The following is a 25,251-nucleotide window of genomic DNA, read 5'->3' on the forward strand; positions in this document are numbered from 1 at the left end:
GTAGGGCCCGCCGGGAGTTGTAGTCCGGGCCGGATGAGGTGGGACGCGCTGAACAGAAGGCTTCGTTGGGCGGCGGCGGCGGCGCCTCGGCGCCTCCTAGACCCCCGGACGCCCCCCTGGGCCGCCGCCGCCTCGCCTTCGCCGTCCTCGTCCTCGTCCCCGCCTCCGGCGTCCTGCTGGAGCTGCGGCCTGGCTCTGCCGCCTGCCTCGCCTTCGCCGTCGCGCTTCTTCTGCCCTTCGTGCCGGGCGCTGCAGCCCCCCGAGCCCCGCGCCGACTTCTTCCGCCTCCTGGGATGGTGCGTGGGCGGGCGGGCGGGCGGGCGCGCTGGGGCCGGGCGAGGGTCTCTCTCCGCGCCCCCTTCTCACTCCCTCTCCCTCTCTCTCGTTCGCCCTGCAGCGAGCGCGGCTTCCAGGTGGACGTGGGCCTCGTCCAGCAGCGCTTCCGGAGCCTGCAGCGAGCGCTGCACCCCGACTTCTTCAGCCAGAGACCTCAGGTCAGGCGGGCAGGCCGCCCCTCGCTCGCCCACCCCCGGGGGGGCCAGAGGGAGAGGAGCCCAGGCTTGCCCCTCCGCAGACACACGGGCGCGAAGCCAGAGAGAGCCCCTCTTGTTTCTAAAGACGTGCTAGAAAGACATCCCATGGCTATTTAGGGGGGGCCTCCCTCCGCTTCCATATGCAATGCGTAGGCCGGGTGCCTCACTCCCTTCTACCACCCTCAGTAAATGGAGTACTGTATACCTCTTGTGCAAGCAAGTCAGAGTAAAGTTGAAAGTGTGACGCAGGCACCCCGAAACTTGGGCCTTCTGGCGGTTCCCTCATTGCAAGAAGTGAGGTTACAGGGAACCAGACAGAAGGCCTTCTCAGTGGTGGCTCCCACCCTGTGGCACACCCTCCCATCAGATAAGCAGCATCTGAAGGCAGCCCTGTTTAGGGAAGTTCTCAATATTTAATGCTGTATTGTTTCTAACACTCAATTGGGAGCCGCCCAAAGTGGCTGGGGAAACTCAGCCAGATGGGCGGGGTATAAATAAATTATTATTATTATTATTATTATTATTATTTTGGGACTACAATTCCCATCATCCCTGGTCCTGTTAGCTAGGGATGATGGGAGTTGTAGTCCCAAAAACATCCGAAGGGCCAAGTTTGGGGGGTGCCTGTTGTAACGTAAACACAGTTGTTTGGAGAGGGTTCACTGTGCTTTTGCTCCCAGTGGTGGCTTAGGAGTACTGGCGAGCCCATCTCCCAATGCTCTTTCAACAGGCGGAGCAGAATTTTTCCAAGCAACACTCTTCTCTGGCTAACAAAGCCTACCGGACGCTCCTGAGCCCCCTGAGCCGTGGGCTGTACCTGGTAAGATACCTGCTGTTTTCCACACACTCGCACGTGGCAGAAGTGCCTCACACCATCCATGTGAGAAGAAAAGCCCTGCTGGCTCAGGTCAAAGGTCAATCAAAGCAGAGGGGAGAATGCAGACCCATAGCTGCAGGTGGAGCCTCCAGAGGGATTCCATTGAGTCTCCCAGCCTGTGTGTTTGTGTACACAAATGCACATGGGGGGTGCCAAGTGGGGTCTTTGACCCAGGTGAAATAAAGCCTAGTTTGGCCCCTGGACAAGGACAGGCTGGGAGAGAGACAATAAGGACAGTTTAGAAAAGAGGAGGGTGTTGGTTGACGGTCAGTAAGCTGGTTCATTAAAGAAAGGCTAAAGAGGGATATGTCCCTACTGCCACCACCTCTCATTACGTATCATCTCCCAAAAACCTTTAGCTGCTTTGCATGTCCACCACATATGATAAAATGTACCTTCTGTTTCTTGACAGAAGGTGCCTCATTCTGACTTATACGTATTTGCTAACTTAGTGCCAGATAACGTCTATAAATCATTTTCACATCTTTTCTTTCAATGCATAACATACTGTACTGTAAATTTCAAACCAGTTTTCCAGTTTTTCCCAGAGGCTCAATTCTGTATTATGTCCTACATCCCTTGCCCAATAAATCATGGCAGATTTTACCAAGTTATCATTTGTTTCCCATTCTAACAAAATCTTACGCATCCTAGAAATTAATTTTCCTCTATTTTCTACTGGTTCCCTTTCAGATTTGCAACTTTGGTCCATAAATCCACACTGCTTATCTGACTTAAAACACTTCGTTCAGTAGGCGGGTAATGTAACAAGTCCATCACCTGGTTTCTGATGTCTACTAGTTTCTTCAATTATACCTCTTGATCTAAAAAGTCTAAAAGGTCTCTGTTTGTTGTCCTCTGTTGACCTATATTCAGTCTTTTCAGTGAGATTGCTTCCATAGGCGAGAGCCATAAGGGTGTTTTCCTTTCTAGCAGATTTTAATGTGTCCTCCATACCCTATATAAATTCTTTCTAATTACATGGTTCAAAAAGTTCTTATAAATTTTAGCTTTACTATACCAAAAGCATGCATGCCAACCAAATTTTATATCGTACCCCTCCAAATCTAACTGAGTATTGTTCAACAGTATCCAAGCTTTTAACCAACATAAACAAGCAGTGTCATAATATAAAGTAAGTCTGGCGGTGAGAACCTACCTCTTTCTTTAGCATCTATCAGAATTCTATACTTTGTTCTCAGTTTCTTCCCCTGCTAGACAACTCTAGAAATTTCCCTTTGTCCCTTTGCCATTATTTGAAGCAGCCTGTATTATTAATTACTAGAGCAGTTTGAAATAAAAGTAGCACTTAAACTAAAGCATTCATTTTTATGGCTGATTTTCTTCACAGGTTGGTACTTACTGTCAGCTTCCCAGCCTTCTATAAATCACACTCCTGAGGCTCCTCTATTAGTATGACAGACCAGGGGATCACCACACCCCTCCTGACTGGTTTGGGATTAGTTGTCTCCAGAAGGTCTATCCCCTTCTTGCTGAATTGAAACCTAAGTGGAGTGTTCCCTCACAACTCCACTTCTTTCTCAAATTCAGCTTCCCAGTTCTCACTTGTTTGTACAGCATACTCTTATAGGCACTAGCCACTGTCTTTAAATCTGACACTCAGTTAGAGACTCCTTTCTCTGGCTGTAGATCTTTCCCTCAGGGTGGATGTTACACAAACAGCCAAAAGGTTATCCTCCTACGGTATCCAGCTGAGCGTCAAGAATATCAACTCTCAATTCCTATTCTTTTTCCCTCCCAAAGTGCCGAATCCACCCTCCTCAGGCTAGCTGTACCTGCAGCCAACCAGAGTGAGTCTCCAGCCCGGCAGTGGCATTGCATCTCCACACTCCAGTCTACCTCAACTTACCATAGGAAGTGGCTACTGCCTTTTGCATCAACAGGTGCTGATCATTTCTCATGGTTCACAGGCTGCCAGCTGCCTTCAGAGTGAAGTGAGGAAGTTCTTAAAAGCCATGATCATTCTTTTCTAGCTGGAGTTGAATGGAGTGGAGCTGGAGAAAGGAACAGACCCTGAGGCAGACCCTGAGTTTCTCTCAGAAATCATGGAAATTAACGAGAAACTGTCAGATGCAAACAATGATGCTAAAATAGAAGAGATGGAAAACTTTATTGCAGGTAAGATGGAGAATTGTGCCTGAAGAGGTCTCTGTGTTGTCTTTCGGTGGGGTGGGGGGTGGGAATTTATCAAGGGGTGAAACGACAATAATGAAAACCTCCACAGAACAACATGAAGCAGTATTTAGAATTATAAAGCCATCTCAAAGGTCACCCTGTTTATGAAAAAACACACACGACTCCTGTCTCTGCTTGAAACCCTAACAAATGAGGTGTTTTTTTAAAAAAATTAGGCTCCCCTATTGGTTTTCATTTGCATCTAAACTCTTTCTTCCTTTCCTCAGTTCAAGTGTCCCACTCACAGAAGCTGCTGCTATTACTTCTGGGCAGGCACTTGGGCACAACAGATGCTATATCTGCCATTCCCCCCCCCCACCAGACATTCACAATCAACTTCAGGAGGAGAAAACCGTTTTTTTTGTTGAAACTGTAAAAACATATTTGTTAAAGAAGACCTCCATTTTTTATTGTTTGGGAGCCGGTGAAAGGACTGCCTCCTCTGTATCCCTGTAGCATTTACAAGCAGGCATAATAATGCAGTGAGGAGTAAACAAAGAGAGGATTCCTTAGCAAGAAAAGAAAGGGGGAAAGTGCTCAGTTTGTTCTATTGAAGAGCTTCTCTGTGTAATGACTGCCAGGAAGTCAACAAACAAAGTGTAAAAGGGAACTCGCAATTAACAGCTAACAGTAACAGTCTGCCCAGCATGCTTCTCCCAGTGCTTGCCCAGAGTGTTTCTTATAACATAGATAAGAAAGTGCTGATAAGTTCTCAGTGAATTGGTGAGTTTGAAAGTGGAAAAAGGAACATCACTTCCCTGAGCAGCAATTAAAGTCAATTAGAGTCCTGCGGAGCTCCAAAGCCTGCTTTCTGAACCGATGCCATCTTTCCGGAAGTCAACAATAAATATAAATAAAATAACACAAGCCAAAACACAATCCATCCTGTAGATTTAAGTATCTGTCCATAGTCGCCTACTTGTTATCAGAGGCCCAGAATCCACATTCCTTTGTAAGGAAATATGAAATAATGTAAAACCATTTTTGCAGGCAAAAGAAAATGTGTGTGTTGGGGGGGGGGGTGACAAGAAATTTTCCCCACCGGATACCACATGACCTTCCTATGCCTCTTGGGGGGGGGGGGAGTTTGTGCCATGCTTGACATGGAGTGAGTTCAGTCACAGATGAATCAGAGAGTACTTTCTCATTTCTATAAACATTTTGGAAAAATCCCTTTGTGGGTGTGGCTAGACTTTCAATAAGACATCTGCTGCTGCCTGACCCAGTACAGCATTCTTCCAGGACAACATGGTTCCTAGTCGGGCATGAGAATTATAATCCAAAACAGGAAGGACAATGGGCCCAGAAGGCTGCTTTAACATTTGCCCTCCTAAGGACAGTATCTGGTCATGACATCTCACAAACAGCGTTGAAGGCACATGTAGATAATAGCTTTGTCTTAAATGAAATCAATGCTCTCCTCTTTCCCTTCCAGCTAAACAAGAGGAGCTGATTAAGGATGTGAGCAGAGCCTTTGAACATGGTAGGAGTATTTCCTTCCTACTCTCATTGGGGTGTGACCTGCTTGCAAATAACCTCTTGTTCTCCCAGCTGCATGTGGCATGTGCAATCCACATGGCTTACAGGGCTGAGTGCTCATTAAAAGCCATTCTGGATTGTAAGGACTTGCTTAAAGCCTACCTTTCAAGGAAAGCTGAGCTGTTCAGAAATAGAATGCATTTACTGGTCTTATTAAGGCTCAGTTCTCTACAGACATTGATCCTAAGGCACACAATAGGTAGTTACCGTAGTCCTGTTAGGAGATGTTAGTGCTAAGTTCTGCAGGATGGCCCAGCAGCAGAGCAGCCTACTTTCTTGAAGTCACTTGACTGACATATTTCAAAAACCTGCTGCTCTGGGTTCCTGAATGCCAGGAGTATGCTGATTCTGATGGTGTAACCATTTCTCAGTCCTGGGAGCAGAGTTCCCACTGGAATACAAACTTGTTTTTTCTTTGTTTAAATGCAGATGATCTTCAGGAAGCCAAAAAACATCTAGCCAAAATGAAATATTTTGCAAACCTCGAAGAAAAGCTGAAGGAGAAGAAAATCCCTTCTTGACTTCACAGTATTACCTAGGATGAGTGGTTCCCATCTGAATGTTTGATAGGCAACTCAAAGCAATGAGGCCACAGTGCAGTGCATCCTTTGGCATGACATGGAAGAGAATGGGCATGGATCCCTGCTCCTCAACCTGTGGAAAACATCTCACTGCTCCATTGTCAAGATGCTCTCCGATAAACACTTGAGTGCAGAGACCCTGCTTTGGATGAGGCCATACTTAGGAGCTGCCAAATTTAACCCTGCTTATGTCTGGGAAATACATGTTATGTGTTGTTTTGAGCTCCCAAGTTTATAAATCAAAATAAATGTGTGGCCTCTGGGTACACTTCAGTTTAGAATTTTAAAGAAATGAGGTTAGGCTAGATGGTGATATGCTGTCTTTATTTGGTGAGGGCTGAGTTGGTCTAAGACTATTCTGTGAGATGCAGCACAGGGGAAGACAGAGAGTGATACAAACTAGGTGAGGCTTGTAGAAGAGTTCTGAGGAAACCACATCTTATGGCACTTTAGCATCTTAATGCTTAGCATGTCCAGTTCTGAATGTTTCCTAGAAGGGGGGACACTCCAACTTGCATGGTTCAAGGGAGCCCCAACACCTGGAGAGTCGAAGGTTCCTCTTTCTAGTTTAGTGCAAAGTGGAGCTCTAGAAGGACACTTATGAGCAATTGGTACACAGTCCACTAAGAAGAGCTTTGCAGCTGGACCATTGCTGGTGGAGACCCATTGACTTCTGCATCCTTTTCCTTGTAGTAGCCAACCAGCCAACCAGATCTGTCCCCACCCCCCTTGACAGCCCACCAGCAGGAAGGGGCATGAAAACAGTGGCCCTTCTCTGGCAACTAATGCCTCATCTTCGCTCAGTGTGTTTAATCCCTTTTTAAAATGTATGTGCTGTTGCATAAGTAGCAGGATGGACACTGTACAGGGCAGAGACTGATGTAGAATTCTGCTTTCCCTTGCAATCCTTTCCCCCAAGGTTCCTTAGTTTATGAAGTACCTTGCATACATGTTTCAAGGGACTTTACAACAGTACAACATAAACAACTAAAGGTAGTTTTTTAAAAGTACCAGAAAAGTTACATTGAAGGAAATGTAAAGGGTGAGGTCTCTGTTTATTCTTCCCTGGACACCATTCCTTCCCCCCCCCTCCTCCAAATACTCCGTCACAAAAGATGCCCACTGGGTATCTCAGCCCCCGAGATGCTTTCCTTGCTGAGCTGGTCACCTTTCGTTTGGTTGTCCTACCTTGATTTTTCCAGGCTGCATCTCACAGCTTTGTGGCTCAGCAGTAAAGACAGTCACTTAGATGAACAGCTGACTTTATTGAACTGAGTCCTTGTGCAGGATACAAAATGTGTTTAAGGAGGGACAGGGTGGGGGAGAAAAAGCCCTGGCAGCAAGAACAGCCTACTTCTCTCTAGTCAGCCGGGGGGGGGGGCGTTGCTAGTGTTGGGGAGCAACGGTTGGCCTGCTAGCAGAGTCGGTTGGCGTGAGCGTTCCCTGGCACAGCTGGCAAGGTCCTGCACCTCACGGCTATGTTCCACCCTTTAGAACTCATTGCTAAGATGTTGTCTCTCACACAGTTCTCCCTCTTGTTCCTTGGTTCTGCCAAAGTTGAGCTTGTGGAACTCTCTCTTAATTTCCAGGAAGGTTTTGTTCTTTGTCTCAGGAATAACAAAGGAGATGAAAATGACAACCAAGCAGCATTCTAGCAAAAACACAATGAAGCAGTACTGCTTGAGACCTTTCTGGAAGAAGGAAAAAGAAAGAGCATGTCAAAGGGGGGGGGAGAGATGACACTTTCTGTGCCCCTCCAGGCACTGCTGGATGGCTCAGCCTTCTCCATGAATTTCTCTCTCAATGGCTACAAGTTACCTCCATCATCCGCTGCTGTAAATCACTAGTGGGGAGAGCGCCATTGTATTTGGGCCCTGCTTGCAGCCTTCCCCAAAGAGGTTGCATCTGGCTGGACACTGTGAGAACAGGATGCTGTGCTAGAGGGGACTCCTTTGGCCTGATCCAGCATGCCTCAAAAGGAGACCCTGGACCATGAACAACACCCCAACCCCCACCTGGAGTGGCTTTATCTGCTCAAGCTGTTCATTTGAATTCTTTCATCCACTATCCCTGGCTAGAAATCTCTCCTGCATAGTGAACTGGAATCATTGTGCATCTTAGAAATTCTAGGAATTTTAATTAGATGTATTTATGCATTTTTTCCCTTTTCTTGGGGAGGCAGGTTCTAACTAGAGTTCATTAAAGGCTTAGAAAACATGATCTAAATGCATTTCTGGGGTGAACAGGCTGTTTTACTGGCAGCTGTTTCTGCACATTCATGTACTTCTCAGCTCCCTTTGCAGGGGGTGAGGGTTACTTCTAAAGGTATTAAGAGTTGGAAAAGAATTGGTGAAGATTTGTCCCTCGTGCATGAGGCACCTCCCTGATTCAAGGGCTGCTCATCATACAGAATTGCCTCCAACTGCACTAAGAGGTGAACCGTCTTTCTCGGGCTTTACTGAAAAGGGGTAGCCATGGGTGCTGCTGAGAGAGCCCAGCCAGGGTTTGGTGCTGTCTCATTAGGGGCCAGCTTCAGTTCATTTTGCATGGGTGTCAAGTAGTGGGGATGATGACGACAATAGAGAAGGGTGCTCTCTGGGGTTCCCTCTATTTTATATCAACATTTATGAGCCCCTTTTTTGAAGTGAAAGTGGACAAAAGCCCAGCTAATAAAATAATAATAAAAGAACAAATGTCAAATGCAAAAACCAGGGCAATGGGCACAGCAGCGCCATCTCCTGATGAGTCCCCCTGAGTGGTGTCTCTTGCAGGAACAGCCAGGGGAGGTCGGGTGGCTACAAGCTGCCAGTTTACCTACCACAATGAAGGGGAAGAGCATCCCGATAGTGAAGAAGCTGAGCCAGCTCACCGAGCCTGCAATCATGTAAGCAGCTGGGCGCGAAGACTGGGTGAATAATTCTGTGGTCAAAGTGTTCGTCACCCCACCTGCAAACCAATTTTCAAAAAAGACGGTGCTATGCTGGGGGAGTATTTCAAGAAACAGAAAATGAAACTCTTTCCCTTCCTAGATTAGGAAGCCATTTGCATGTCTTTGAGGGGGAGGCTAGCGGCTAGGTTTTGTTGGAATCTGGCTACAGAACCATAGGCTAAGAACAAATGAGCAGTTGTGGCAACTCCCTCTTCTTTTAAAGCATGGCAGCTATTGTCATCCTTGGGTCTACGGAGGGAAGGCAAGTCAGTACAGAATAGTACCTAGTATCTGATGCCCAGAAAATGGAGAGAATGCACCTAATAACTCCACCTCTTGAGCTAGGATGTTATGTTCCCATCCCCTTCATGCCTGCCCTGAGCTTCTGGGATAATTAGCATAGGCAAAGGAAGTCGTGTCTGCCTAATTCAATGGTGCTTCATCTTGATGAACAGTTGATGGGAAATGCAAGTGGGAAAGGGTTGTTGTCCTCATGTCCTGCTTGTGGGCTTCCCGGAAGAGGCAGCCAGCTGGCCACCATGGGAACAGGAGGCTTTGTCCAGCAACCTGGTTCTTCTTGGGGACTTGGGATGCCTCCATGCATTTCCTGCACTTGCCTTCAGCAGGTGGGCTTTTGCAGCACCTTCAAGCAGCCTACTTAGCTTTTGCAGCATCCTGTTGGTGGCCATCGCTCTGCCTGTTGGTAAAACTGTGGGCTCCAAAAATTCCCAACTTAAACTCCAGCAACTGGTAGTTGAAGGCGCACGCAGTGTCTGCCCCAAATTTATCACTGGGAAGAGGTACCTGGTCCAAGACCAAAACTCAAGATGAAGGCAAATATGCAGGCCATGCTCAGGTAGGGCGCCCACGAGTACACCTGGGGAAGAGAGAGCACATGGGAAGGCTTGGCACTGGCTGCAGCCACCATGCCCCTCCCTCATGTAAGCACCCTGAAGGGGATCAGGGCCAAGCCATGGTGGGAATCCAATAGCAGAGGGGCCAAGTGCAGCACGCTGTCTCTCCTGGCTTCCCTCCTGCTGCGCGGAAGACTCCTGAGACCTGCTGGCCTTCAGCGACGCCTCTCATGGTGCCTTGCTCATCAAGAGTCAGCACCCATACACACCACATGAGCAGGCATCATGTTGAAAAGCTGCATTGCAGCTGGCCCACATGCTCCGAACAAGATTACCCAGCCTACCTGGTACGTCAGGGAAAAGGTCAGCACTATGCACCAAAAGGTCATCAGGGAGTAGCCTCCCAGGATCAGGACCCTTCTTCCCATAGACTCAATGAGCAAGCCCTGCGAAAAGACGAGGAAAGCATTCACTCAGCAGCAAGGAGGAGTCCCTTTCTTGCCTCAGAAATTCAGATGGGCGCAATTGGAACACTCATCACTTACGCAGGTGAGAGCAGTGAGGCACTCACAAGCCCCAGTGCCAAGGGTCACGTAAGGAATGTTTTCTCGGGGAATCCCAGCTTCCTCAAATACATAACTTGCATAGAAGTAAATCTGTGAGAAAATACCAAAAACAATGCATGGGAGGCAAATCACCAGGCAAAGCAGGCACAGCCCAGGCAATGTGGCCTGTGCAGAGTTAATTTGGGTACGTATCTTACCTGAAAAAGCGGCTAAGAAAAGGAAAAAAAGCTGCTTAATGTTGCCGCCTTCTAAAAACTGGCATGCATAACTTGCCCACTACGGGGGCCTGGAAGCTCTGCATTCTTCCCTGGGAGGGTCATCCTCCAATCTTCACAGGAAATTGAGCTGGCTGTGAAAGGGCTGGTCAAGAGTGCCACCAGCCATGCCCTCACTGCTGAGGTCCAGTGCAAGGGAGAGCACATGGAGGGGGACAGTGTGTGTGTGTGCGCGCGCATGTTTTGTTTGAGAGTGGGGTAGGGACGGGCCTGGCTGACATTAGCTTTACTCTTCATAGACAACTGGACCGGGCAAAGTTCAGTTTAAACAGCAGATCAGCCAGCCAGCTTGGGTATGTAAAATGGACATGAAACTGGCAGATAAACAACTCCACTCTGGTTCTAACAGTTGCTTTGGAACAAAGGATGGGTTGGAGTTTCTCTCATAATGAGTGACATTCAGACACTTCCCTGTCACCCCAGTTCCTAAAAAGGCTTACATTTTACCCCCTTCCCAGTCCACCTTTGAGCCCAATGCACATTTCCCTGTTTGTGCTAACAATGGGAAGAAATGTCCTCTCACATGTGTGCCCTTTGTTTGGACACATCTTTTTTTTTTTTAATATAATTTTTATTAGATTTTAACAAGAAATACAAGAAAAAAGAAAAAGGCACAAAAAAGAAAAATACATTAAAAAAAACCGACCAAAAACAAAAACAAAAAAAAAAGACAAAAACCGATTCAGACTTCCTCATTTCCCCTTCTTGAGTTCTTATTGTTAAAAATAGTTCTCGCATTTTCCCATTCTAACTTCACATTCTTTTTTCTAAATTTCAACTTTTTCATCTTTTTCATTGCTATTATCCATTCTCCTTGTACTTTAACCTCTTTTCTCTTAACATCCTCTCTCCAAAATTATTATTATCTAATCCCTAGTCTCTTTCCCTTACCCAAAAATATATAAGATTCACATCCTAATTTATTACCCATTTACTTCCACCCACACAACAAAGTTCCCACCCCCCCTTCCCTGGAATCGAAGTCTCCAGATGAATCAGCCAGGTTCCTCATACAATCCTTAATACATTCCGAGATCAGACCATATTATTTCAGACAATACCAGATAATCCAGAACCCCTCAACCCACCCCTAACCTGTCCCATACCAACTTTTGCCGAACTCTTACCCCCCCCCCTTCTGTAATCCCATCACTTTGTATCTTTGCACCTTTTCATCCTCTTTCTGCCCCCCAACTGTTTGTGTCCTCCCCTCTCTCACCGGGGCGCTGATTTTCCCAACCTTTTTTTTGGGGTGCTTTTTTGCTTTAACCCTCTCCTGTTTCACTTCTCTCACCAGTGAAACAGTGTTTTCTCCTACTTTCCCTCCCTGTTCCACCCCTCCCACCAGTAGAACAGTGTTCTTTTCAGGAAATAAATCCATTGGTTCAGCATATTGTCCTTCAGTATTATCTTTCTCCTCTTCTATGTTTTTTACATACGTCACTCCAGCACAGTCCTGGTCTTCCAATCTTTTTTCTTCTCCCTTCTCCTGATCTTCTATTTCTGTTGGATCCTGTGTTTTACAGTCAAAAACAAATGTCTCGACAGCCTCTTCTCTCAGAAAGTTTACATCAAGCTTGGAGATGCTCACTTGCTTAGTAAGATCCAAAATTGTTGCCAATATTAAGTCCCACTGTGTGACTTCCTGTCCACTCTCTGGAACCTTCTCTCCTATTCCTTTGTCTAAAACCTCCTCCATCTTTGTACAGACAGGCCGTGGAGTTGAAATTTTAGTCCAATATATATAAAAAGTGAACAAATAGGCAAAAAGCCAAAAATCCAGTCCCACTTGGTCAGAATCTCTCTCTTTACTCCTTCTTTTCCTCAGAGTCAATACTGAGCAGCCTCAAGGCAAAACAAGTCCTCTTTCACTGTTTACAGCTCTCAGTCTCTCACATTCAGCCAGACACATTCCTTTGTATTGTGACGTTAATCAGCAGACTGACTGATCTTTCCTTTGACCCGACTCCAGGCTCGCAGGGGGCTTTTCTCATGCTGGATCTCAGTCTTTTGCAGAGATAAATACACCGCTTACTTTTTCCTTTACTCTGCCTCAGGAAAAAGCTCTTTTTACAGCATTTCTGGGTTTTCTAGCTTGCTGCGATCTTTAGTTACTCAATCGGGGGGGGGGGAGATGACTTCCCTTTTTAATCTCCGCCTCCCACTGCCAAATTCTTGTTTCAAATTGATTGGTTTCAACTTACTTCGTCCAGATCGTAACTTTTTCAGGAAGAATCCACCGCCTGCAGGTTGGAGGCTCAGAGCTTCGCTTCTTGGAGGTAACGATGGTATGCCTAAAATGGCTCCCGCGACTGCCACTCGGCTGGCTCTCAGGGGCTCTTGTGGGCTTCCTGGGCAGCTGAGGAGTCGCTTCTGGAGCTCCGCCAGGCAAAATTTGCCCCCTGGACGCTCAACCAGGGGTATTTACGGGGATCCGCGTGCCCCCGCGGATTTCCCCCCCCTCCGCGATGCCAGAAACCTCGCAGCGCGAGGTTTCTGCGCCTCCATTTTCCAGCGCGGCAGACCGGAAGTTGTTTGGACACATCTACACTGAGCCAGTTCCGCACCACCTTCAGTCTCTCAGCTCCCAGCCAAGGGATCCTGGGAACTGTAGTTCTATCAGAGAACAGAGCACCTAACCGTACTCAGCATTTCCTCAAGGTGACAGCTCCCAGAATCTCTTGGAGAAGTCCCAGCAGCTAAGCCGTTTCCAAGTTGGTTGAGGTTTGTTTGGAGTGTAAATGCATGTCCTTGCATGGCAGAGGGGAAACTAGGCAGCAGGCAAAAGAGTGATGCCTAATGAAGAGGGGAATGGCTCAGTCCTGGTACTCACCGCATTGATCCCACTGAGCTGCTGGCCCATTGGCAAGAGGATGATGGTGATGAGCTGCCATCGGATGCTGCGGTCAGTGAAGAGTTGCCAGGGTTTCTTGGCTGCCTCACCACCAAGTGCAAAGCGTTCCTTCTGAATGTCCTCCATTTCTGCCTGGTAGTTCAAAGGGCCATGGAACCGTTTCATTGCTGGGAAGGATGGAGGAGAGCTTTTAGGGCCCAAGTGGGCCTTTGAGTGCAGGAGATATTCGTGAGGCCACCAAGAGCTGTTGCAGCTCAAGAGAGAGACGGCAAGGGGCCTTGCAGTTTGGACCATAGAAGCCACCTTCCCAACCACCCAATCGGAGAGGAATCGGGCTGGCTACTTCACAGGTGCATCTGGACTGGGCACAATCTAGCTTGCCCAGGGCCCCACACTGAGTCCTTGGACACACAACTCTTTGGAGCAGAAGGAAACAGCCAGCAGTGGCTTGGGTGTGAAACACAGAGCAGTCAAATACAACATTCCTAGGGTGGGCATAAAAAGGGGGTGTCTGGACCAGCCAGTTGGAACTTCCTGTTTTCTCCTGGGCTGAGACAAACTTCCTCTACATGTGACCAGAGGTGGGCGTGACCTCACCTGTGCAGGTAACAAAATAACACCGGGGAGGCAGCCATCTCTCTCTCTGACTCTATTCCTCAAAGAAGCAACATCTCCTTAGCCTGAGATGACAAGAGATGACAAAGGAACTACAGTATCTCCTTATGGGATAGATTCCACGTGTATATATTTTATAACCTAGGTCTGCCTTCTGGGATCCTTCTGTGAACAGAATGTGTGTAAACTATTTTATATAATTTTATACAAGACTGTGTCGTGTCTATTCTTTTAAGAGGGAATAAAGGGGAATTACCAGGAAACTTATTTTAGAGGGTTATGCAAGCCTGGCAAAGACGTTATCCGCTGTGCAATTTTTTAAAAAAATGGGAATGTTACTCTGCTAAATTATAGAACTTGTTAAACAATATATCCTCTCCTGCCTCCCTGAACATTCCCACATGGTTAAGAGCCTCTCCGGGGTGGTAAGTGATCTTTTGAGGAGCAGGGAGTCTGAGGCTGAGAGCAAGGGGGGGTGGGGGAAGCAAGGAGCAGTGCTCCTTCTGCAGCTGCCCTTGCTATGGATGCTGAAGGGCAGACTTCACCTTTGATGCTTTTCATCTCATCCCCTTGGTCAATGAAGAGAAACCGGGGACTTTCTGGAAACCAGGGTAGGGTCAAGAGTTGGATGAAGGCTGGGAAGCAGCTGCTTGAGAGCAGTAAATGCCAGTAGGCCTCTCCGCCAAGTAACTCCCTGCAGGAAGAACAGACAATGCTGAGACAAGGGGCTGCCAGCTCCATTCTGATCCTGGGACAACAAGCCAGGCCAAAGCTGAGCAGCCCTTTCTGGGTGATGGGGCCCCAGCACTCACCTTAAGCCAATCACCTGTCCTGTTAGAATCCCCCCTGTCAGGAAGATGGAGCTGCCCATGACCATCGCGCCTCGCAGATGCTTAGGGGCAGCCTCGCCTATGTAGAGAGGCTGCACACAGAGTCCAATGCCTGGAAATGGAAGAGGAAATCAGTGGCCCCCCTTCTTCATTGCAGGATCCACACACAGGGGACCCTCGGGGCCTGCAGGTGGCCTTTCTACTCATCCCTCCTTTCATTCTAGGTTGCTAGTGGTGTCACAGGGTGTTCAGCCTCAACAACACCACCAGAAACATAAAGCAAAGGTTCACAAAATCCTTTGCAGTAGGATGTGCCCACACAGAGTAAGACCACTAGCTGATCATTGAGGAAGTCACAGGTGCACAAACATATCCCACATGTGAAGTGAAGACACGAGTCAGAGGGTTGATGCATGTGAGCTGTGCATGTAGCAAGCTGAAGCAAGCTTGGCAGAGCCTCCTTTTATTAGCACAGATGCACACGTGGAGGAACAGTCTGACCTTTAGGGCTTTTACATCATGAGCTGACACATATGTTTCCTCTGGTATCTGCAAGACTTGCTCCACCATGCCATGTTCCTACCAAGTGGGAAGACTACTGAGAAAGCCAAAGGTGAGAGTGAGGGCACGGCATGCAGACAGCTACTGCGGCTTTCCTGGGGGCGGAGGGGTGCCTCACACCCGAAGGTCAGGCTGTGGCCTGCCGGGGGGAAGTGTGCCTCACCTCCAGTGATCAAACCGCAGCCTACCTGCAGGCGGAGTTGTGCCTCACACCGGCCGTCGAATCCCTACAAGCTACAACATGTGCCCTTAAAGCCCCTGAAATCCCACCAGGTGAATTTTCCCAGGTGCAAAGTTGAGTTACCTGTGTTTATACCAATCAGAAATCTCCCAACAATCAGCAATTCATACAATCCGGCTGGAAAACTAACTCCCATGAGGATGGCGGCCAGGATGGCAATAAAGTTGTTCATTAAAAGAGTTCCTTTCCTGCAAAGGAGGAGGGTAACAGGATTGCACTCTTAAGGGACAGATAATTATTTGTCACAGACCCTGACAGGCTCCTGGACAAAGTTGGCACAGCGTTCAAGGTCCTCCAAGAGAAACAGGCAAATTTAAACATCTTACCTTTCCCCTTTTTTAAGACAACGTCTTATAACTTTTTTTCCTCAAAAAAAACACAGTGTGGCTTACTTTCGGTGGGGTGTCTTATTTCTTTTATTACCGGTACGGTTTTTACAGCTCAGGTCAGAGCACTGCTGGGCTCTATTGAGTGCTTGGTGCTGCAGCAGCCACCGGTTCCAGGTGGCGGGGCGGCAGGTGTCTTTGGCCGGGTCAGGCAGAGGCCGCTGGCTCAGGCGCTCCGCCCAGCACTGCAGGGCGCTCCAAGCTCCTTGGCCGGGCCAGGCAAGGAAGAAGCAGTGAGCCCAGCGGTGGCGGCAAGCACGGAAGCGGCAGGGACAGCGGGGGACGAGAAGGCGGAGCGCGGGGATGCAGCCAGCAAGGCGGGAGCGCGATCAGCTGTTAAGCGGAGCTCTTGGAGCGCCACTTCACAGCTGATCACGCTCCTGCAGTGCTGGCCGCATCGAGTGACTCTGTGAGTGGAGGTGCCTGTAGGGGTTGGTTTCTGCGGCACGGAAGCATGGCTTATTTCCGGGGTATGTCTTATATTTCTCAAATGCTTAAAAATCCTGCCATGGCTTACTTTATGACTACGTATTAAAAAGGGGAAACAGGGTAGATAAGGTGGGTGGAATCCAAGGGCCTCCTTCCCACTAAAGCACACAATGGAAAGTCACCCCTCTGGAGACTCCCCACCCCGCCCCCAACACTCCTATTTTTGCTGATAGGGTTGTGCTTGGCTCTGAGTGCTGGAAGATGAGCTGAAAGGCCCACTAAGTCAATGTCCTGGTTATTCTTGGGCAAGTCTCACTCTTTCAGCCCAGCCTCACAGGGTTGTTAAAGGTCCAGTCACAGACGACTCTGGGGTTGTAACGCTCATATTGCTTTATTGGCCGAGGGAGCTGGCGTACAGCTTCCGGGACATGTGGCCAACATGACTAAGCTGCTTCTGACGAAACCAGAGCAGCACACGGAAACACCATTTACCTTCCCGCCGGAGTGGTACCTATTTATCTACTTGCACTTTGACATGCTTCCAAACTGCTAGGTTGGCAGGAGCAGAGACCAAGCAACGGCAGCTCATCCTGTTGCGGGGATTCGAACTGCCAACCTTCTGATCGGCAAGCCCTAGGCTCTGTGGTTTAGACCACAGTGCCACCCATGTCTCTTCACAGGGTTGTTATGCAAGTGAAATTAAGTTGGGGGTACGTATGTGGCCTCACTTCTTTCGGATTAAGCAATGCAAAAAAAGAAAGAAAGCAATACAACCATTTTTCTTCTTATGATAAGAAGCATCCTGCAGAAGAGTGAATCTTAAGCCAGAAGTGTGTGCTCTTCCATCTTGCTCACCTGCCCAGGTGGATGGCCAGGCTGCCTCCAAGGTGAGCCCCAAAGAGCCCTCCCAGGGAGAAAATGGAAGCAATGGTGGACCAGAGGAGTGTCAGCATGCTGGAACTGAGCTCTGCCTGGTAACGCCTCTGCCAGGTGTCGTTGAGGAACTTGTGGATGTGCTGGAAGGACAAAGTGGAGAGAGCATTCGCCGCTGCTGCCGCCACCACTGCTGCAACAGCCATCTTCTCTTCTCCAGGTGCAGCAAGCCCTTCTGCCTCTTTGCCTTGAGGAGCAAAGGCAGGCCAAAGCCGAGGAGCCCCCTCTGCATCAACCGCATGGTGGCTGGTTGACCTGATCCCAGGCAGGAATTGATTGTGCCAGGAAAGTGGGGCCTCATGGGTGAGCAGCCTCCCCTTTGCACAGCCATCTCCTTGCAGCCTGACATGGAGTTATCCAGGGCTTGGCCCATCAAACCCAGAGCCTCCCACCCTGACCGGAAGCATCTCTTTCCTTGCCCAGCTACACAACAGCCTTTTTGTAGCAAATGCCACAGGAGAGAGAGAGCCAGCCGGGGCCTGGTGAATGCAGAGTTTACTTGAGGGGTTGCCCTCTCGGCAATTCAGTCTATGGACCTTGAACTCTTACAAGGACCATAGGATGTTCACCTCACATTTGTCAGGAACTGGTACCTGGGCTTTGAGGCTCCTTGCGTCTTCATATGAGGCAAACACCCAGCTAAAAAATTGCTCCAGCAAACCTGGCAAGAGTAGTTGTGTTCACTTGTTTTTAAAATTTGCTTATTTTATTTGTATATTGTTGATAATTGCTTGTATTGTTTGCATGTATACTGCTTAGGCTTTTTAAAAGTAGTTTATAAATTCTTCTAAATAAATTGGCAGGTGCTCAGGGGTTTTGTGGTTCTTGCCCCCCTCCCACCCTCTAACTCAGGGGTCAGCAAACTTTTTCAGCAGGGGGCCGGTCCACTGTCCCTCAGACCTTGTGGAGGACCGGACTATATTTTGAAAAAATATATGAACGAATTCCTATGCCCCACAAATAACCCAGAGATGCATTTTAAATAAAAGGACACATTCTACTCATGTAAAAACATGCTGATTCGTGGACCATCCGTGGGCCGGATTTAGAAGGCGATTGGGCCGCATCCAGCCCCCGGGCCTTAGTTTGGGGACCTCTGCTCTAGCTTATGGACTTGGGGCAGGCTGTGGGGCATCTTGTTAGTTTGAAAATGAGATTTACTGTGTGAGGTAGAAACCTTGCAGGGGGTGTACCCTAATAGCAAGAAGCAGGAAGTAGCAGCAGGAGTCAGGGCATGGACATGCTTACATTTGTTGGTGAACAACTGATCAATGACTTGGCAGAGCTGCTAGGACTTGCTAGGGCAATCACACCCAGTGCTCCATTCACTGAGCCACTGCCAGTCTTCAAGGCTGTGGGCACCTTGCCTCTGTCCCTTCTCTATGCAGAGAGGTGGCTCTGTTTCCATGGCAACAGCTGCCTAACCCTCTTATTGAAGGACAATAAGTCATACAGTGGTACCTCAGGTTACAAACGCTTCAGGTTACAGACTCCACTAACACAGAAATAGTACCTCAGGTTAAGAACTTTGCTTCAGGATGAGAACAGAAATCGTGCTCCGGCGGCACGGCGGCAACAGGAGGCCCCATTAGCTAAAGTGGTGCTTCAGGTTAAGAACAGTTTCAAGTTAAGAACGGACCTCCGGAATGAATTAAATTCTTAACCAGAGGTACCACTGTATTCCCATTGCCAGGCCACCATGAAAGCAGAGAGGCTGGTGAGAGGGAAAGTGGGGCTTGGCTTTCCCATATTCCCAGGGTCAGCAGGGGGCCCCTGGTGCCAATTCCTGCCAATGTCCCCCAGCTATGCTCCCCACCGCTACACACATGCACTGGTTGTCCTCTAAGAGATGCTGCATTGTCCCACTTAAGAGTCTTGGAGGGGGGAATCCATCTTTCTGAATCCTTGGTCATGGTGAGACCAAGGGCAGGCCACATTTTCTTCAACAGACCAAAAATTACCGGCATCCTCTGAACTCTCGCCAACAGTGCACCCCTAGGCTCTCAATCCATGAGACATCAGCATGTTTGTCTCACTCTTTTTTCCAGTCTTGTGCTTTTATCTCTCCATGGTTACTTTGTTTTAATTATTTTTAAAATGCATGAAATGTTTTGGTAAATCAAGATTGCACTCTTTAATCAGAAAGGGAATCAGCTGATGAGGGGTGAGGGCAGCCGCCTGCGTCCCTCCAGACTTGCTCAGCTTTACAATCTATAGCTTTACTGTCGATTTATGACAGCACAATGGAGCCATCACCAGCTCTTGGCCAGTCTCCCCATCCTCAGGCTCAGGGGCAATTGGGGTGAGGCAGGACTAGAAGGAGAATATTCTTTTGGTTAGCCTTTGTGGGCCTCCTGCCCAATGATGGCAGCCACAGCAGCCCTGAGGGAAGGGAGAGGGCAAAGCCTCCCCGTATGGGGAGGGCAAGGAGCCCCGTTCCTTGACACAAATCTGGGGTGGAGTGTTCACTTAGTTTGGACTGCATGAGTCATGGGGGAATGATCCCCATGAAGCAGATATTTGAACGATGGTGCGTACTGCCGACAACCTGACAGCTTTTTATTTATCCTCATGGCTTGATAAGAAATGTTTCTGGGGAAGAAGTTTAGGAAAGCAACAGGCAACTTTGCTCCAAGCATTTGATAGGTCAGATAATAGTGTAGACCAGGCATCCCCAAACTGCGGCCCTCCAGATGTTTTGGACTACAATTCCCATCTTCCCCGACCACTGGTCCTGTTAGCTAGGGATCATGGGAGTTGTAGGCCAAAACATCTGGAGGGACGCAGTTTGGGGATGTCTGGTGTAGAGTAACCCTCCCATCTCCAGCAACAGAAAAGAGATAAAAACAGCATCTCACCTGAGTGGGTGCATTGATGATGGAAACGTTGTACCCATATTGAAAGGTGCCTCCGATTCCTGCCGCACAAACAGCCAAAAGGAGCGTCCAAGTCGGGAGCTAGAGAAAGAAGCCAGAGACCCTCGTGGTCTGGAGAGTCATGCTACTCGGAACAGACTGGAGGCTTCTGTGTAGAAACACTAAGCCTTCCCCCCACAACCTCTGATCCCAAGAGCCTTCCTTCAGAGAATGGGATCTCTCACTTTTGCAGATTATAACTGATATCTAAGCAGCCTTTGCCAAGCTCTGCAGATGTTATGGATTAGCACAGTGTTTCTCAACCACTGTTCCGCGGCACACTAGTGTGCCGCGAGATGTTGCCTGGTGTGCCGTGGGAGAATTACTTTATATATAGTCAATATAGGCACAGAGTTAATTTTTTTAACATTTTCTAATGGTGGTGTGCCTTGTGATTTTTTTCATGAAACAAGTGTGCCTTTGCCCAAAAAAGGTTGAGAAACACTGGATTAGCAGTCCTATCAGCCCCAGCCAACCAACATGGCTGTATGATGCTGAGGCTGATGACAGTGGCAGTCCAAAACATCTGGAGGGCACCAGGTTGGGGAAGGCTTCCCTCAGGCCCAGGGGGCAGGCATTTTATGCCATCCTCCTCTCCAGCAGAGAGGCTGCAGCAGAGTCATAGCTGCCAAGTTTTCCCTTTTCTCGCAAGGAAGCCTATTCAGCATAAGGGAAAATCCCTTTTAAAAAGGGATAACTTGGCAGCTATGAGCAGAGTTGGGCAGGTTGGACTGAGGCTGGACTACCTGTAACACCCACAGTTCTGAACTAAGGGAGAAGCAGATTTGTACTCCTGCTGGAGTCAGCATAATAAATGTGTACAGATGGTTTATAAACTGAATCAAGCAGTTAATTAAGAAGCATAGCAATGAATTAACAACAAACACAAGTGACCACCATTGATTGCATGGCACAGTTTCTGCTCATTGTGCTGCCTCTGCTTCCAGGTGCCCCATCAGCTGTGTTCTTCTCTTCCTCTTGCATTTTAAAGCAGAGGCAGGATAGCTCAGTCTGTAGGGTATGAGACTCTTAATCTCAGGTTGTGGGTTTCAGTCCCCCATTGGCATGGGCATAGCTAATGGGGGGCAGGGGCAGCTAACCCCCCCCCCCCGATCAAGTAAAACAATGGAAATAACTAACTGACCAATCATGATGGTTCTGTCCCCCTCTAACAAAAATCCTGGCTACTCCCATGCCCATTGGACAAAACATTCCTGCATTGCAGGGGGTTGGGCTAGATGATCCTCATGGTCCCTTCCAACTCTACAATTATATTATTCTAGGACTAAGCTTCTCCATTCCCCATCTGCCTTGGCTCTTTCCGAGCACTACAAAGGTGCCAGCCTTCCTTTTCCTTAATTCCCAGGGTCAGCACCAACAAACTTCAAATGTTTGCAGGTTGCTAGAATCCTGGCAAAGCACACAGGACCTGACTAGCTACGGTACTACCTGATCCAACAAGACAATCATTGTGACCTTTAGCAAGAGTTGCAGAATCAGGATTTCTGAGCACAGCTCACTCTTGCCCATCAGAACTCTCCTCTTTGTGAGTTTGCACTCTTGCTTTGTGAATTTTAAAAAGTGGCTGACAACAATTTCTAGCAAAAAAAGGTAAATGAGGAGAGCAGGCAAGTTTGTGGGTGGCTCATGAGGTTTGAGCCTGCTGTAGAACAGTGTTTGCTGAGTGGCCCAAATGTTCAAAGCAAGCTTTGCCAGGTGAAACCTCATTTGACCCACAGAACTGCTGCCCTGTTGATGGAGGAATCCTGCTCCACCAGGCAGCAGAGGCAGGAGCTGTTTGGCATGTGCCCCCACTTGGAAACCTGCCTGTTGGCCTCCCGCCTTGGCCCTCAAGTAGGAATAGCCTCTTTGCCAGGTAATCCCTTGGCATGTGACCCAGGCTGATCAAGTCTGGCTTGAGCACAAAGGAATGTGCACACACACAAAAGTACCACCCCAACACCAAAGTGACTCACTCTGGACTTTCTGAATCGTGAGGAAATAAAAGCCCCAAACTGGAAAACAAGCCCTTTCCCACTGCTCACTATTGTTCTCTGGGGCTGCTGTGTTTCTCGACTGGAACTTTGCCTTTATCCTTGGGGAGAGGGCAAGGTGGAGAGGAATTACTTCCTTGGGACAGAACCGCCAGCACTTCATTGTTCCCCTTTCATCCTGGACTGGGCAGTGGGTGGGCCTTGGCTTCACCTCAGACAAGGAGATGACTAAGCACTCGAGCAGGGCAGCCACACAAGAGAACCATCCCCATCACTGCTGAGAGCCTCATGACTTCCTGCTTGTGATGCTGATGTGAATGGATTATCTGAGGAACTAATCACTTGACAGGATGAGGCGCTCTCATTCATTATGCTCTTAGCTTTTTGCATTCCTGCTTTATTTCCTCCACTCCTGAAATGCCACACAATTAAACTGACCCACCTTGAGATAAGCAAATGGGGGCTGGGGGCTGGGAGAGGTATCTGTCCAGGGACATGATGGATGCTCCATTGCAGTTGGTTAGACTCTTCACCCAAAACAGAGTTCAGTGCGGTCATTTGGGCCATCAGTCTCTTGCCAACAGCAGCAAGTATCAGAGCTCAACACATGCCTTCACCAAAGCCAAAATGACGATGAAGCAGTAGCTGCAGCCATACACCCCCTGGAAGCCATTCCAGACTCTGACCCCACCCCCATTGATTACTTACATAATTAAACTCTGCTTTTATTTCTCTATTATGCACCCTGAGTGCTGCTATCCTGAAAGAGAGGGGACAATTCTCTACACCAGTCACCAATATACAAATATTTGCTCAATCACTGAGAGTGGTGTCAAAATCATTGAAGTGCAGTGGGTGGAAAATTGAAATTTAACAAAACAAATCCATCAACTGCCCTGTACAAAAGATGCTGTTGACTTTATTTATTTATTTATTTATCTATCAAATTTCTTGCCAGCCTTCATCAACAGGTAGCTGCACAGTTTGCAACAATATTATAATCACTGGAAATCATTTACAATCAGAAGAATAGGGTGGGTCCTAAAATATATATTTCACAGGTATCAAAGGCCAGGATGAAGTGGTGCCTCTTCAGCATAGGATGGGAGTTGAATGACAAAGGTCCCAGGTGCCCCTTCTCTGTGGGGAAGGGGGGATGTCACAGCTTAGGAGCTGACACACCAATGCCACCAGAGCTATCAAGAGCACCCCCTCTATCAAACTGAACACCCAAGATATTTGGGGGGTTTTAAGAAGGTAGCTTAATGTTACCTGCAAGCCTCTCTAGAAGAATTTGTATCCTAAAAGGCTGGGCAGATAGATAGGCAGGCAGATACTTCTCAAATTCATGCTGCAATTTCCATTATCAGTTGCCTCATGGAAGTATTCACACACCCCACCATCTGTTTGTTAGAAGGAATCTCCTGTAAGATCAGGGTATGCAAATCTCACCCTCACTTCAGTTGCCTCTATAACGCACACACATCCCCTCCTGCATTATGAGACTCAATACTTCTGCCTTTCCCCTGAAACCCAAGCCCACAGCCTCCTTGTCGCCTGTGACTGTGCAAGCTTGCATACCTTGCTAGGCTGTCCAGCACCTTTAAGCAGCGGCTGGTGCTCCATTCTCCACACCAGGCGGGTGGCCTTCTCACCAAGGTGGCTAAGCTACAGCAGAAAGAGGCTGAGAGGTGCCACCGTTGGGGTGGCAAAGTGCTGTTGCAGCAGACCCCAGAGCCTTCATGCCAAGATACTCCAGACTCAGTTATCCATGGAGTTTTATGGGCTGGGATTCATCACAGCCTGCCCTGAAAAGCATTTAAGGGGTCACCCCACAAAGAACTTTTTCACCGACTGTGAACAGTCAATTCGTTTTGGTTGCTCAGGGAAACATGCACATTAGTGACCAGTTTGCTATGGGCCCCCATTTGTCCGTGAAGAGAGAGAGAGAGAAGCAGACAGAGAGCTGGGAGGAGACATTTACCTTGTGATTTTCTCTCATTCCTCCCTTGGACCTTGAGCTTCTGACGGGACAGTTGGAGTGTGGAGCAATGCGCAGAGCTGGTGCAGCATCAGGGGGCTCTTCTCTCACATCTCAGCTCTTCCACCTAGAGGCCCATTGAAGCGCCAATGAGAAAGACTGGGCCCCTCACCTGACTGGCTTTCACATGTTGCTGGCTCAAAAAATTAAGCTGGCTTTGAACTGCAAACTCTGCCTGGGGGGGGGGGGAGGGCTCCCAGCTGAGTGCTGCTTACACAATGCGAGATAAGAGACCTGGAAAGAAATGGGTCTGTCTGAATCCCTTGGTGTTTCCAGGCTTCACATGTGCCTGGGAAGAGCAGGTCACAGTCCAGAGCTTTTCAAACTAGCCCCCTTTGGGCAGAATTCTGTTGGAGTTACAGCAAAAGCCTCCAGAATATGGAGCTGGCGACACCAAAGTGGACGCAGAAAAAGAACCAAAGGAAAGGATGGCTACAGCCAGCCAGAGACCCAGGTGGACAGGCTGGCAAAGGAATGCGGTCACTGGGAGAAGAGGCAGACAAACCCAAGGAGCAGCTTCCCAGGATGCGCAGGGGGTCTAAGGCCAGCAAGAAGAAAAGAGGATGTCAGTGGAGATAGTCCAGGGAGGGAGGTGAGAGGAGAAACCTGGAGTTTCTGTGGTCCCTCATCTGAGAAACCTCCCCTGCAGATCCCTGCATCTCAAGCCCCTGCCAAAGGAACAGGGCAAGACAAAGTCGTTCCTTTCTGACCAGCTAGCAACCCTTTAGGCCAGACATAGGCAAACTCAGCCCTCCAGATGTTTTGGGACTTCAGCTCCCATCATCCCTGACCACTGGTCCTGTTAGCTAGGGGTGATGGAAGTTGTAGTCCCAAAACATCTGGAGGGCTGTGTTTGCCTATGCCTGTTTTAGGCACTCGGGGTAGGGTGTTGTGTGCAGAAAAGCACCCCACCTCTTGGAGTGTAAAGGTATATAAGGCCAAAATAGCCCCTAAATTCCTCTATGAGTCTATGGCATCCCATTATGGATTGATGCAGTTAGCCAGTTGTTGGAACACATCCAATCCAAATTCTTGCACTAAATCCTGCCAAATTGTGTGCCACATGCAGCCATGTGTCTGGAAACTGGACAAGAGCTGCTGG

The 25,251-nt window shown here is 48.4% G+C and overlaps 2 protein-coding genes across 5 annotated transcripts; one reads left to right on the plus strand and one right to left on the minus strand.

The window, feature by feature from the left end:
* Nucleotide 1: 1 nt before the first annotated feature.
* HSCB (HscB mitochondrial iron-sulfur cluster cochaperone) lies at nt 2-5,989 on the plus strand. Of its 2 annotated transcripts, XM_035098021.2 has the most exons (6): nt 2-296; nt 398-494; nt 1,264-1,353; nt 3,405-3,549; nt 5,042-5,089; nt 5,575-5,989. In XM_035098021.2, the coding sequence occupies exons 1-6, from the start codon at nt 34-36 to the stop codon at nt 5,664-5,666; spliced, it is 735 nt and encodes a 244-aa protein (XP_034953912.2). In that variant the 5' UTR covers nt 2-33; the 3' UTR covers nt 5,667-5,989. The 2 variants fall into 2 exon arrangements, with proteins under 2 accessions (XP_034953912.2, XP_060125440.1); XM_060269457.1 differs by lacking the exon at nt 398-494 and having other exon boundaries at nt 222-296.
* A 755-nt stretch (nt 5,990-6,744) lies between these two features.
* Nucleotides 6,745-24,219, minus strand: LOC118075780 (solute carrier family 2, facilitated glucose transporter member 11). Of its 3 annotated transcripts, none has more exons than XM_035098017.2 (12): nt 24,093-24,219; nt 20,058-20,156; nt 17,122-17,282; nt 15,515-15,639; nt 14,632-14,761; nt 14,365-14,513; nt 13,184-13,371; nt 10,055-10,165; nt 9,854-9,955; nt 9,460-9,532; nt 8,545-8,672; nt 6,745-7,417 (listed from the first exon to the last, which is right to left on the minus strand). In XM_035098017.2, the coding sequence occupies exons 1-12, from the start codon at nt 24,108-24,110 to the stop codon at nt 7,217-7,219; spliced, it is 1,485 nt and encodes a 494-aa protein (XP_034953908.2). In that variant the 5' UTR covers nt 24,111-24,219; the 3' UTR covers nt 6,745-7,216. The 3 variants fall into 3 exon arrangements, with proteins under 3 accessions (XP_034953908.2, XP_060125439.1, XP_060125438.1); XM_060269456.1 differs by having other exon boundaries at nt 20,058-23,532; nt 24,093-24,172; XM_060269455.1 differs by lacking the exon at nt 24,093-24,219 and adding an exon at nt 23,381-24,086.
* Nucleotides 24,220-25,251: the final 1,032 nt, after the last annotated feature.

Source organism: Zootoca vivipara, chromosome 17 (genome assembly GCF_963506605.1).
Source record: "Zootoca vivipara chromosome 17, rZooViv1.1, whole genome shotgun sequence".
In the NCBI taxonomy this organism is placed as follows: Eukaryota; Metazoa; Chordata; class Lepidosauria; order Squamata; family Lacertidae; genus Zootoca; species Zootoca vivipara.

What these genes read in the sequence shown, in the direction of transcription:
- HSCB (XM_035098021.2), top strand. Translation starts at nt 34, where the DNA reads ATGAGGTGGGACGCGCTGAACAGAAGGCTTCGTTGGGCGGCGGCGGCG. An exon ending in TCTTCAGCCAGAGACCTCAG is followed by an intron (nt 495 to 1,263) that starts GTCAGGCGGGCA and finishes CTCTTTCAACAG; the next exon opens with GCGGAGCAGAATTTTTCCAA. An exon ending in TGAGCCGTGGGCTGTACCTG is followed by an intron (nt 1,354 to 3,404) that starts GTAAGATACCTG and finishes ATTCTTTTCTAG; the next exon opens with CTGGAGTTGAATGGAGTGGA.
- LOC118075780 (XM_035098017.2), bottom strand. An exon ending in CTGGCCATCCACCTGGGCAG is followed by an intron (nt 15,640 to 17,121) that starts GTGAGCAAGATG and finishes CCTCCTTTGCAG; the next exon opens with GAAAGGAACTCTTTTAATGA. An exon ending in GAGTTTTGGTCTTGGACCAG is followed by an intron (nt 8,673 to 9,459) that starts GTACCTCTTCCC and finishes ATTGGTTTGCAG; the next exon opens with GTGGGGTGACGAACACTTTG.